Source organism: Blennius ocellaris, assembly GCF_963422515.1.
Source record: "Blennius ocellaris genome assembly, contig: SUPER_13_unloc_1, whole genome shotgun sequence".
Classification (NCBI taxonomy): domain Eukaryota; kingdom Metazoa; phylum Chordata; class Actinopteri; order Blenniiformes; family Blenniidae; genus Blennius; species Blennius ocellaris.
In genome coordinates, this window is record NW_027662313.1 from 1,386,327 (window position 1) to 1,399,104 (window position 12,778).

Here is a 12,778-nt window from a genome sequence, read left to right on the forward strand (position 1 = left end):
TCCCCTCACTCTCCGTCCTCTTCCTCCTCTCGTCCTCATCCTCCTCCTCGTCCTCTACCTCTGCTTGCTCCATGGCTGTCGTCCCCACTTGCTTTTTTGCTTCTTGTGCTTGTCCTGTCTCTTTTCCCTCCTGCCGAAGCTCTGCAGACCTGTTCAGGTCTATTCAGGACTATTCAGGCCACAAATATTCAAGACTGTTCCGCACTCTACTGGACTGTTCAGCACTGTTGCGGACTCTACAGGACTGCTCCGGATTCTACAGGACTGTTCAGGACTGTTAGGACGTCTCCAAGGCAACATCTCATTTGATATCCTCCATGAGATGCCTCTCCCATCCACTTTGTATGGGACATTTTTTCAAAGTTTATCGGGATTTATTCAGAAACAGTTAAATGTTAATGTCTCAAAATGTAATCAGTTGGTCCTTGGATGATGAAAAATCATCAGTGAAAATTTTATGTGATTTCGGAAAATAGTTTTTTTGAAAAATGACATACATACATACATACATACATACATACATACATACATACATACATACGCAACTTTGTTTGGCAAAGGTAAACAGTCGTCCTCTACTGGACCATGGTCAGGATTTATTTTTATTTTTATGAAACACTTTTAATATCGTCATTTTTTTTGCCTTGTGATGGAAGTGCAGCCCCTCAGTCATTAGCCCTGGGCCTGATCCTGATCCTGATTCAGTTCCTGGTCCTAGTCCTAGTCCTAGTCCTAGTCCTAGTCCTAGTCCTAGTCCTAGTCCTGGTCCTAGTCATAGTCCTGGTCCTAGTCATAGTCATAGTCATAGACCTAGTCCAGATCTTTGTCTAGGTCCTCGTCCCGGTCGAGGTCCGAGTCCTGGTCCTGCGGTGGAGGAGCATGCAGAGACAGCGAGCAGCATGCTGACATGTTTCACTGCACACACTGGATGTTTCATGCTGAGACCTGCAGTCATTCACACTCATTTCCCTCCTTGTTAACAGACCAGAGTGAGTCAACATGCTTCAGGTCTTCGGGCTGCACATCTCACACGTCTGCTCCTCTTCATGGCCTCCACGAAGCTTGTTGACTGACTGACTCTGGACGTTTCTGTTGTTGGCGCAGCTTTCAGGCATTTATGTTCTTCTTGTGTTTTGAAGGGTTTGATAGGACCCGTAGGTGTACCAGGACCAGCCGGACCAAAGGGGGAGAGAGTAAGTGACTATGTATGGCTTTACGCTGAGAGAATCTGAGGGATTCAGGGAAATTCTGAGAATTTAAATTCAGAGTTGTGCTCCATCACTGCAGGGTGAAAAGGGTGACGCAGGATTACCAGGACCAATCGGGCCACAAGGAATCCCTGTAAGTCTGAAACATATCCACCATATTTCATCTGTAGCAAGTCAGTCTGACCAGATAATAGCCTGTAAAGGGGACTTTTACAAGGAATGTTATACTGTTAGTTACAATGATAGTTATAGTACCAGTTACAATGTTTTCTTGGTTTTTATGACATAGTTAAACTGGGATGTGACTCAGCATCTTCTCATATCGTTTCCTCTTCCGCCTCCACACAATATTTATCTGTATTTATTAATGTTTCAAGAATGATGTGATGATGTTACATCTAATCCATCCAAATACAGCCAAAGCTCATGTGAACTGGATGAGTCAGCAGCAGCTCATGTGTTGCCATGAGCATCCCGTTCAATCAGGCTCCAAATGTTGTGACGTCATGAGACTTGCTTGTGTGGGAGACCACAGGTCTGTTCGTTATTCAGTGAAATGACTCCTGGTTCATCAGCTGTAACAGAGCTGCACTTTTTCTCATCTTCTCCCTTTGTCCGCAGGGTTTAGTAGGGCCGCACGGACTCAAAGGAAATCGGGTAAGAATCGACCTGCTGTCTTCTGTGTAGTTGGCTGAGACACAATAGTTTTTGGTTGTGATATGTACGGAAATAATTCTTATTTCTCATTCAGAGGCTGCTTATTGGATCAGTGTCTTTATTAAGTGTCAGCTTCAGCCTTAATTCCATCAATTGAGCTGTGATGACCTAAACTAAAGGGAGAGCTTGAATTACAGGCAGTTTGCTTTGATTCTCATGACCAAAATTATCACACTGCACCTGCATGTCCTACTGGTCCAGAGTAACATACTTTGTTTGTATGTGGAAGCATGGAAATGATGATAAAGACCTTGAAACCTGAACCAGTTTTTTGGTCAGGGTGTTTGTCTGAGCATGTGAAGAATCAGTAGATTTAATTCAGAAAAATCTGATCAATAATCCAGAAGAGGCTGTTTTAGCTGAACAGCTGAGATTTAACATTGAATTCATGAAATTAAATACATCTTTGTATATGAAAAAATCAGTTATGCCCTGATTTAAAATTTTGATTGAATACATGAACATGAGACTGACTAGTGCTGGCTGGATGCTACAAACCATAATAAACTGTAATATTGTCCAATATATGTATGCCAACAAATTAAAACAAGCCACTGAATGTGCTTCGTCCTATATGGAATAATGTGCAATAATGGAGCCGATTTCTTTCTAGTGTGTAAAAACAGCAGGTGGTGCTGCAGAAAGGCCAAGAGGAGGCAGGTTCAGTAGCAATTTCACCAATTATGATTAACATTCAAAGTGAATTACATGAAATTAAACCATTTGATCTCTGAGACTTGGAGCAACTTTTAAATCTCCCAACACATGACCTGCTCAGTCATTGGATAAAGCCAGTTCTGGTTTGCTCTCACATGTTTCTCGGAGATGTAGTGATGGAGATGACGAGTGATTATTATTTTATGATTAATGTTTATTATTCTGTTACATCTCTTCCAATTTGTGCATTTGATAGGAGAAATTTGGCTGAAAATATTCAGGTCTGGTTCAACATTCTCTAGTTATTTCTAAATGCACACAAGCATAAATGTGTTAAAATGTTACTATTTAGATCTGCCCTCATATGTATTAATTACTGAAAGTCTAAGAGCTAAAAGACTCAAAGTTTATTTTGCAAGTGTTTTTGAGGCACAGTCCTAAAATACTTTGAAAAAAGGATTGATGTGTGGAAAAATTTACCTGAGGTTGGTTTTACTTTTATCTACACTCAGGCTAACTGTCAACATTTGTTTAAAGGTATGTTAATAAAAGTGTCATCTTAAAACGTGCTCTCACTTTACTGTTTAAAACCACAATAACGTCTGCCACTCGGGGGCTCCCTCTATCTAAACAAGGAAGATTGGCCACACTTCCAGTATTTATCGTCAATCGAGGACTCTATTCAATTAAAAAGGTATTTTCTCCTCAATTTATGTGGAATTCATCAAGAAAATTGAAATGATGGTTCACTGTTTTCACCTCACATAGAGCAGTTTTTATTGTACAACGCCTCAATTTAAAATAACTAATGAGCTATAAACAGACTTTGATGTAACATCTTGTGTTTCCATGGCAACAAGAAAAAAATGCCACATCTGACCAGTGTGGCTGCTTCATAGGACTCTTCCTGTTAAAACTGTTTCATTCGTTGAGTAAAAGTTTGAATGAATCTTTGCAAGTCATTATTGGTTACTTGTATGTAATTATGAAGCTAAAATGGTCCATTTCAAGATGGAGAGCTCAAACATCTCACAGGTGTGTGTATCCTCATTCAATTCACGTTTGGTCGTTATAAAATGACCCATGGCCTCGGGTCACAACTCAATGAAAGCAAGCAGTCAAAGCTAACAGTAAGAATATCTCCTAAACAGACAGAAACCATACTTGTCCATCCATCCATTGTCTACCGCTTATCCGGGGCTGGGTTGCGGAGGCAGCATTCTAAGCAGGGATGCCCAGACTTCCCTCACCCCAGACACTTCCTCCAGCTCTCCCGGTGGGACCCCAAGGTGTTCCCAGGCCATAGAGAGACATAGTCCCTCCAGGTGTCCTAGGTCTGTCCTGAGGCCTCCTACCAGAGAGACATAGTCCCTCCAGCGTGTCCTTGGTCTGCTCCAAGGCCTCCGACTGGAGGAACATGCCTGGGGAGACATGTATCCGAAACAGATGCCCAAGCCACTTCAGCTGGCACCTCTGGATGTGGAGGAGCAGCGGCTCTACTTCAAGCTCCTCGCTGGTGGCTGAGCTCCTCACCCTATTTCTAAGTGTGTACCCAGCCACCCCTAGACAACTTATTTCAGCCGCTTGTATCCGGGATCTGGTTCTTTCGGTCATGACCCATAGTTCATGACCATAGGTGAGGGTAGGAATGAAGATCGACCGGTAAATCCAGAGCTTCGCTTTTTGGCTCAGCTCCTTCTTCACCACGACGGACCGATACAACGTCTGTATAACTGCAGACGCTGCACCGATCCACCTGTCGATCTCACGCTCCATCTTTCCCCCACTCGTGAACAAGACCCCAAGATACTTGAACTCCTCCACTTGGGACAAGGGCACTCCACCGACCTGGAGGGGGCAAGCCACATTTTTCCATTCAAGAACCATGGCCTCGGATTTAGAGGTGCTGATCTTCATCCTAGTTGCTTCACACTTGGCTGCTAACCTCGCCAGTGCAAGCTGAAGTTCCAGGTTCAATGAAGCCAACAGAACCATATCATCTGCAAAGAGCAAAGACAAAATCCTGTGGTCCCCAAACATCCGGTCCCTGGCTGTGCCTAGAAATTCTGTCCATTAAAAGTTATGAGCCGAACCAATGACAAAGGTGAAATAGGACATCCAGTGCCCTGGAATAGACTTTCCCGGGGAGGCTGAGGAGTGTGATCCCTCTGTAGTTGGAACACACCCTCCGATCCCCCTTCTTAAAGAGAGGGACCACCACCCCGGTCTGCCAGTCCAGAGGTACTGTCCCCGCCCGCCACGCGATGTTGCAGAGACGAGTCAGCCACGACAGTCCCTGCACATCCAGAGACTTAAGGAACTCTGGGTGAATCTCATCACTCCCGGTGCCTTGCCACCGAGGAGCTTCACAACAACCTCGGTGACTTCAGCTTGGGTAATGGACGAGTCCACCTCTGAGAACCCAGCCTCTGCTTCCTCAAAGGAAGACGTGGTGGTGGGATTGAGGAGGTCCTCAAAGTATTCCTTCCACCGCCCGACGATATCCCCAGTTGAGGTCAACAGCTCCCCACTTCCACTGTAAACAGTGCTAGAGAAAACTCCTACGAGCTAACAATGCCTGATAGGACTCCTTCAGCTTAACGGCATCCCGTACTTTCGGTTTAGCCGAAAGTACCCAACCTTGTTGGAGTCCCTGGGAGGGTTACTGGATAGTGCTCCAACATTGTTCTACTGGGGGACTTCAACACCCATGTGGGCAACTACAGTGAGACTTGGAAGGAAGGGCCTCCCCTTTCTGAACCAGAGCGGTGTTCTGTTATTGGACTTCTGTGCCAGCCACAGCTTGTCCATAACGAACACCATGTTGGAGCACAGGGGTGTCCATTAGTGCACGTGGCACCAGGACACCCTAGGCCGGAGGTCAATGATAGACTTTGTGGTCGTGTCATCTGATCTCTGGCCGCGTGTCTTTGACACTCGAGTGAAGAGAAGAGGAGAAATGTCAACTTTAACTGCAGACGAGTGATGTGGTTAAGTTAAGTTTTAAGTTCCTTCCCATTTAAGGTCATAATAATGGCTGAAATTGAATGATGAAGAGCCCCATCAAAGAAATTTGCCACCAGTCATGACTGGGACTGACACAGTGTTACAAATGATATCACTTTGTTTTGCAAGTCCTAAAAAAAGCAGTTCAAAACAGCTTCATGATAACAACTAGTACAAACCTTGAAAATAAAAATAAGTGTAATCTTTCCTGTCAATCTTAGAGTTATAAAGCTGCTGCTTTGCACAGTAACAACGATCCATCAATAATCTTCATGTTAGGAGGAAATATGTCTCCTCTGTCACCAACCAACAGATAATCAGACTTGATGTTCAGGTTGGCCATCGTGGACAAACTTGGAGTATAAGCCCTCAGCTGATGCACACTGGAAGTCTGCGAAACACTAACCTAAAGCATGAATTGAAGTATTCATGCAATTTTTATTTCATCAAATTAACTTGAGATTTGTACTGTGTATTTGTAATTTGACACCCCTGCGCTGAAGCAGACATCTAAATTTGATAAAATGTTGATTCTTCCTTGAGTTGGCACAAAAGTCCAAAGCAGCCCTGAAAGAAGATTTAGTGTAAAAGCTGTTTTCATTTGCAAACTGCAGAGTGTTTGTACTGTCCACACACCCTTCCTCTCAGAGAATGTGTTTCCTTCCCATTAACCTGTGATTCTTAATATTTCCATTCCCATCTTTAAGTCCTCACATTTCACGAGCTCCTTCAACATATTCGACCACCTTCAAATTCCAGCACAAAGCAGCTGATCCATCTGGTTGCTCCGGTTGAATGTGCTGAAGATGAAGCTGTGAGATGGCACCGCTGTTTTCACCCTTTGTCATGTCTTCCTTTGTTTCCGCAGGTCTTCCTATCCCCTTTTCCTTCCCTCCACCTTGCTCTGTGGCCTGTGGCTCTATTTCTTGCCGGGGTTGCCCTCTCTCCCTCTCACAACCCACCTCCTGCTCCTCCTCCTCCTCCTCCTCCTCCTCCTGCACTCTAATGTAGCCCTGGGTTAATCTTCCTCTGTACTACTCCTGCTTAACAGAACCTCCTCCTCACAAGCCTCCCTAAAGTCCCTCCAACCCCTGAACCCATAACCGTTGTGGCAAGTAGTACAAACTGTATGTGCAGATGTCAGCAAGAGCAGACACTGTGCATGTTTCTTATCAAATGATTTAATATCTATTTGTGAAAGGATATCAAAAGTTTTACAATAGTGGACTTAAAACACACTTTCAAAAAAGTGACAAGACACACATGGACACATTCATGATTGTATGAACTCATAACGGCCCTCCGTTATGAGTTCATACAATCATGAATGTGTCCATGTGTGTCTTGTCACTTTTTACGTGTCTTGTCACTTGTTACCATCACTTCCTCCTTTTACCAGCACTCACAGTCTTGGTGAGCAGGGTCCCATTAGAACACTAAACACTGCACAGAGCAGGAATCAGTCCCCAAATCCAAAGATTGTGGAAGCATCATAGAACATGGAGCACATTCCAGGATGTTATTGGTGAGACTGTCACACAACAAAGTCCTAGTCGTCTCTCGTTCGTCACTATGAGAAGGTCTTCCTGTGTTCAGTTTATATGTTCCCTCTGAGTGCATGTGTCTGTCTAAAACTGCCCCTGCTCATGAGCCACACTGTGACCCTGAAGTGCATGAAGCAGTGGAGAAGATGGAAGGACAGGTCTGTGAGGTTGCTGTTAAAATCTGCTTCAAACAAGACATGTGTTACCTACCAAAGAGGAAGACAGCCTCCACTTCCCAAAGGCCTCAAAGTGCACACACACACACACTCACACACACAGAGAACATGCAAACTGGGATTCGAACCGGAGGCCTTCTCACAATGATCCGAGAGTGCTAACCACTACAACACTATGCAGCTCGTTTCTGGTAAAGACGAGAAATGAGCCACTCATGTGACTGAAGAACATGAATGAAACTCCTTCTTGCTGCACTCTGACCCTGGAGGAGTATGTCTCGTGTCAGAGCCTCACTGAAAGCATTGATTAGTATCAGCTGGTCCATCAGGTCAAACCACCGTCACACATGTTCCCTGTTTCCTGCTTCTAACACATGCAATGTCCTCTAACGGGAGTTAATGAATGAACCCTGTCAGTGGTCATAATGTTCTGGCTGACCGATCTATAAAACATTACATTAAAACTTTACAGTGTATGTTTCTGCACTCTACAATTGTTACACATTATTCAAAAGTACTGCTGAAGTCTTTCTTAATTTCTTCACATCACTTTCTGGATTTTGTGTGATTGTGTAGTTCTATTGCTGACGTTAATGAAATGATCCTTTCTCCTTCATCTCCATCAAAAAGACTTAGAAAACCACATCTGAGCTTGTTTGCAATTTGTGAGTTTGCGTTCCTCATCTTTAATGTCACACAGACGAACAGTTCCACACAATGTGGTCAACGCGGAATAAATGAGGCAGTTTCCAAGGGTTGATCTCAGCCACTCATTTGCACTGAAGAACAAGACGTTTTATCTCCATTCTCGCTCATGATAAAAGAGGAATTCATCCCAGAAAACAATTTTACTACACATTCAGTAAGAAGCCTGCTCACCAACAGCACCCAATGCTGTCTACTCACCCTCCCTGAAAAGCCCCGGTCACAACCCAATGTACTTACAAGTGCGTTCCATCTACGTGCAAAAGCGTGGGCAAAATGTGGGGATCGGTACCTGGTGAGTCCCGCCCCCGCACGGATTTGGAGCACACAGACACGCCGTGGCACTTTTCGTGCATGAGGAACTTTCACTGCATTCGGGCTGCGGATTCACTCCCGTACGGGTGACGCGCCTGCCTTCTACAGCCAACGTGCTGCGCGGGTGAGACGCGCATGGTATGTGCTTACTCAGCACTTCCCCAGTGCTACTGTCCAATGGGCACTCAAGTGGACAGTAGCACTGGCTGACTCAGTTAAAACACAGACTTGTGTTTTAACTGTGGAGCAAGCACTTGCTCCACAGTTAAAACACAAGTTGTGCGCGCTGATTTCTACATGGACGAAACTGCCATGTCCCGCGTCGCCGTCGCCATTGCCTCTTCCGTATCTTTTTTACCCTCTCCCATATCAAGGCAAGTCATACCACGTCGTGCTCGTGCGCTGCCACTTGAAGCTACTTTAGACTCTGCGGGGGAATGAGTGGCATCTGGAGGCAGCAGCCAGCTGAGACATTGGGAAAAACTCATATTCATCGCACTTGCATGCACTTACAACATGCAAGTGAGTAAGGACACCGTACATGAGCAGCACGTGTAATTACAGCCTCCATAGGATAACATGACAATCATACGGATGTCGTAGGTTGTAAGCACGTACAACTCAGTTACCACATGCGCAATATAAGATGCAAGCAACCGCTCATGGCCAGGCGTTAGCGTGCAGGCCACCTTGAACTGACGTACTCCCTCCCTGCTCTTGCCACTCTCTCCCTACATTTTCAGAAAAACATGGCAGCCGTGGCCTCCCCAAAAAACATATGGACTAAAAACACACAGGGTGGGTTGTGACCTGGGCTTTACTCCACCTCATCTTAACTTCCAAAGCTGCACAAAACATACTACAGAGCCATGCAATCACTTTATCCTTCAGATAAATGTCAGACATCTCCCACTGATCGCATAGAACCGAACATCTGCATTTGTGTGGCTTCATCGGGAGGATTGTAAGTTGTTTTTAATACGCTGTTGTTTGCAGGGAGAGAGGGGCAAGAAAGGCAACAGGGGGGCCAAAGGGGATAAGGGAGACCAAGGAGCACCTGGATTAGATGCCCCCTGTCCGTTGGTATGTCCATAGTTCAATGTGTAAGTGAGAGGCAAAAGGAAACAAGCATGGACTGAGGATACATGAGCCCAGAGAAGTGTGTTTCCTTTTGGCTCTGATGTTCTGGTTCTGACCCGCCTCAGGACGAGTTTGGTCCCCTCCTTCTTCTGCTTTGAGTCAAACTAAATATTCCAGATGGATAAAAGACACAGAAAAGGACCAAGACCACAACTCTGCCTGAGGAAGGGATTTTTTTTCTCCAGGGATGAGACGGCAGGAACCAAACAGCCACTGTTGAGAACCTGTGTCTTTTAACTCTTCATGGCAATAAACGCATAAAGGGACACATTTTGAGAGCCGGGCCGTGGCTCTGTCTGTAGCTGGCCTGTAGACACATGTTGATTCTGGTGAGCCCGGTTCCTGCCCGTCTCGGGCTTCCTGCATGTTAAGGAAACCTGCAGCGAGTCGGCCCATGGACCCTCATGGAGGCCCTCCTCTCCACCGGTGGATCCAAACTACTTTTAAATGGCTGATTTCACAAACAGGGTTTCCGAGGCTTTAAAGGAGAGAAAGGTGAACCGGGCCTGCCAGGCCTGGACGGGCTGGATGCCCCCTGTCCTGTGGTATGGTGCTCTTCCTTTCCCTGCACTCTTCCTTGCTTGTCTCTGGTTATTCTTCACTTCATGTGGACACTAAAAAACAGGAATATCATTGCATGTCTGATTATAATAGCTTCTCTGTCACGTCAAACTAATGAATCAGGCTGCGGCAGGCAGCAATGCTACTGGCGGAGACACAGATTCTCAGTTTACCATCTTTGTTTCACCAAGACACTCATTCTCACTGTCGCCCCTCCCTGCCACCCTTGGTCACACCGGCTCTCCCTCTTGTGGGCAAGAGAGGTGATCAGTCTCTGACAGGCTTTCCTTTTTGGGAAATATATCACATTAGCTCCGCTTTTCCAGTACTACTGACACTCTCTCAGGCCACGTTTACACGTACCTGGGTTTTTACAACAACAGATACTTCACCTCCACGTTTACAAAAAAAATCTTCATTGAGATTGGACCTGCATATATATCTGGTTCAGAGCTTCTTATGAGCAACCAGACCTATAGGGGGCAGTGTCTCTAGAAGCATGAAGCCATGATTGTCAGTCTTTGGATGCAAACAGAGAAAGAGTTTTTCTAAAAATCCACTGTGGCTGGAGTTTTCAGAAATCCTCACTTGTGGTGATTCCTAGCTGCATAATGTGTAAATGTAAGAAACACAGTGAAATATCACTTTTTGTTAAAAACTGGGTACCAGGAAACGTGACCTAAGTTAAATTCAGGCACAAAATTTGGATTTTGAAAAGTATCCAGAGAAAGTCCATTATGAGTAGGATCAACTGAACTGAAAACTGATTAGATTTTTTATGGTGACTTTTAAGTCATTAATCATCTAAACTTGGATTTTTAAACTTCATTCTTCTTCTTTCCTCTTGTTTAATCCTTCTCTGTGTTCTCAGCATGAAATTAAACCTGCATGCATTTTTATCACGATGATGGCCGGAATTAATAATGAATCTTCTCCTGCATGGCGCACGATTAGCAGAGAAACCTCTATTGGCTCAAATCCAGCCTGCACACAGTTTCTGTTGAGAAAACAAAACTGTCCTGCAGTGATCATCAGGCTTGTGGTCACATCGGTAGCTTCATCCTCTCTTTCTGAACTTTAAATGCTGTACATTAACTGTGAGCTCCTTTTATCTTTACTAAATCATTTCTCCATGTGAGAACCTGGTTGAAGCAATTTCTTTTCAACTACAATTAGAATATGTGAATGTGTGAAATGTCAATATGTGAATGAATAGAATGTGTTGATCTTGTCAGTTTGATGCTCATATATACGCGTTATTACATGAATGGAGCACATCATTTGTTGATATGGTCATGATCACATCTGATTTAAGATGGTAAGCACTATCAGTAGATCCCCAATGTGTTTAGCAGTGAGGACCTTCATCATTGTGTGTGATTGGCTCAGTTCACACCTGAAGGATGCACAGATTCAGTCACTCAGTTCAGCTGAATAGAGCACCTGATGTGTCCCCAATGAGCTGAAAGGTTACTAATGGTGGTTTTCATCCCCATCCCCTAACCCCAACCCTCATCTGATGAAAAATACTTTTGAGCCCAATGTTAGGGTACAACTAAGCCCCCTTTCCACCACACAAAAAGTGCTGGAATGGACATGTATAGTCCGTTGCGGTTCAGGTTTCCACCGCAAGAATTTGTGATTTTTTGGAAACAACTGCTCCAAAGGCGGTCGTTTTTCCACTACCCTTCTATCAGGGTACTCAGGACTATAGAACAGGTCTGAGTTTGAGGAGCCGTCTGCTGATTGGTCAGTGATTTACTACATGATATTTTGATATGTTGGCTGTATGAATTCTCTGTTGTTTAAATATTCAGCTTTGCATTGGTTGGTTTTTTTGCTGCGAGACAGGGCCAGACCAGGGCTCTGGAGCAGTGGGACAGGAGACACAGCGCACATCCACATCCAGCGGGGCTGAGCGGCTCTCCGGCAGCACCACTGCATCACACCCGCTCTTTGCACCCATGCACGGAAGTGAAGGCCGTCACATCCAGCGGCGCTGCCGGAGTGTCGGAGAGCCGCTAAGCACCGCTGGATGTTACCAGTGCAGCGCCGGGTAGGTGCGCCGAGATGCGACAGGGGGGCGACTCCGAGCGGCAGGGTTTGTCTTTGCATGCCTCCGCACTTTCATCTCAGGCATGCAGGTTGGGGCAGTCACATGGAGTGGCAGAGAGCCTGCACTGCTGGATGTGACCGTCGGAGGCAGTCAGCGCCAGTGGACGTGGCTGCCTTGGCTTCCGCGTTTAGGCGGAAGGTGCCTCGGTGCTCGGCGCACCGGCGTGGCTATGCCGCAGCCCGCCAGGGCGTGCTCGCGTGCTTCGCTCTTTCGGGACCAAAACGGAAGTTGCAGCTGCGGCTCTGTGGCTGCAAAAAATCTAAGTTAACAAGACAACTAGTGCAAAGCAGAGGATGTAAACAACAACAGAGGATTCATAAGGTCCAGATCATCCTCCAGGCTGAGATTACTGTTGTAACGTTACATATCTGTGGAGCTCTAAGCCCCGCCTACTTTTTAACTACTTTCTGCAGTGGAAGTGGCCACCGGATTTGGCTCCGGTTTCCAATAGCTATACCGCTCCGTTCCGTCCCTGCATCTTTTGTGGTGGAAACACAGTCCTTAAGTCGCTACAATAAACACTCTGTACTTGGAACTGAATCACACTGAAAAAGGACCTTTATGTTTTTGTTTTGTTTGTGATTTTATCTTTTATTCATACAATTTAATTTACTGCAGAATCAGTTTACATCT

The 12,778-nt window shown here is 45.3% G+C and overlaps 1 protein-coding gene across 1 annotated transcript in view; it reads left to right on the forward strand.

The window, feature by feature from the left end:
* col13a1 (collagen, type XIII, alpha 1) overlaps nucleotides 1-12,778 on the forward strand; it is a gene marked incomplete at its 5' end in the record, with an annotated part of 104,760 nt that overhangs the window by 86,592 nt on the left and 5,390 nt on the right. The window contains 4 exons of the mRNA XM_080521209.1: nucleotides 1,140-1,193; nucleotides 1,288-1,341; nucleotides 1,830-1,865; nucleotides 9,325-9,411. Coding sequence (XP_080377335.1) covers nucleotides 1,140-1,193; nucleotides 1,288-1,341; nucleotides 1,830-1,865; nucleotides 9,325-9,411 — 231 coding nt within the window. The remainder of the gene's footprint in view (nucleotides 1-1,139; nucleotides 1,194-1,287; nucleotides 1,342-1,829; nucleotides 1,866-9,324; nucleotides 9,412-12,778) is intronic.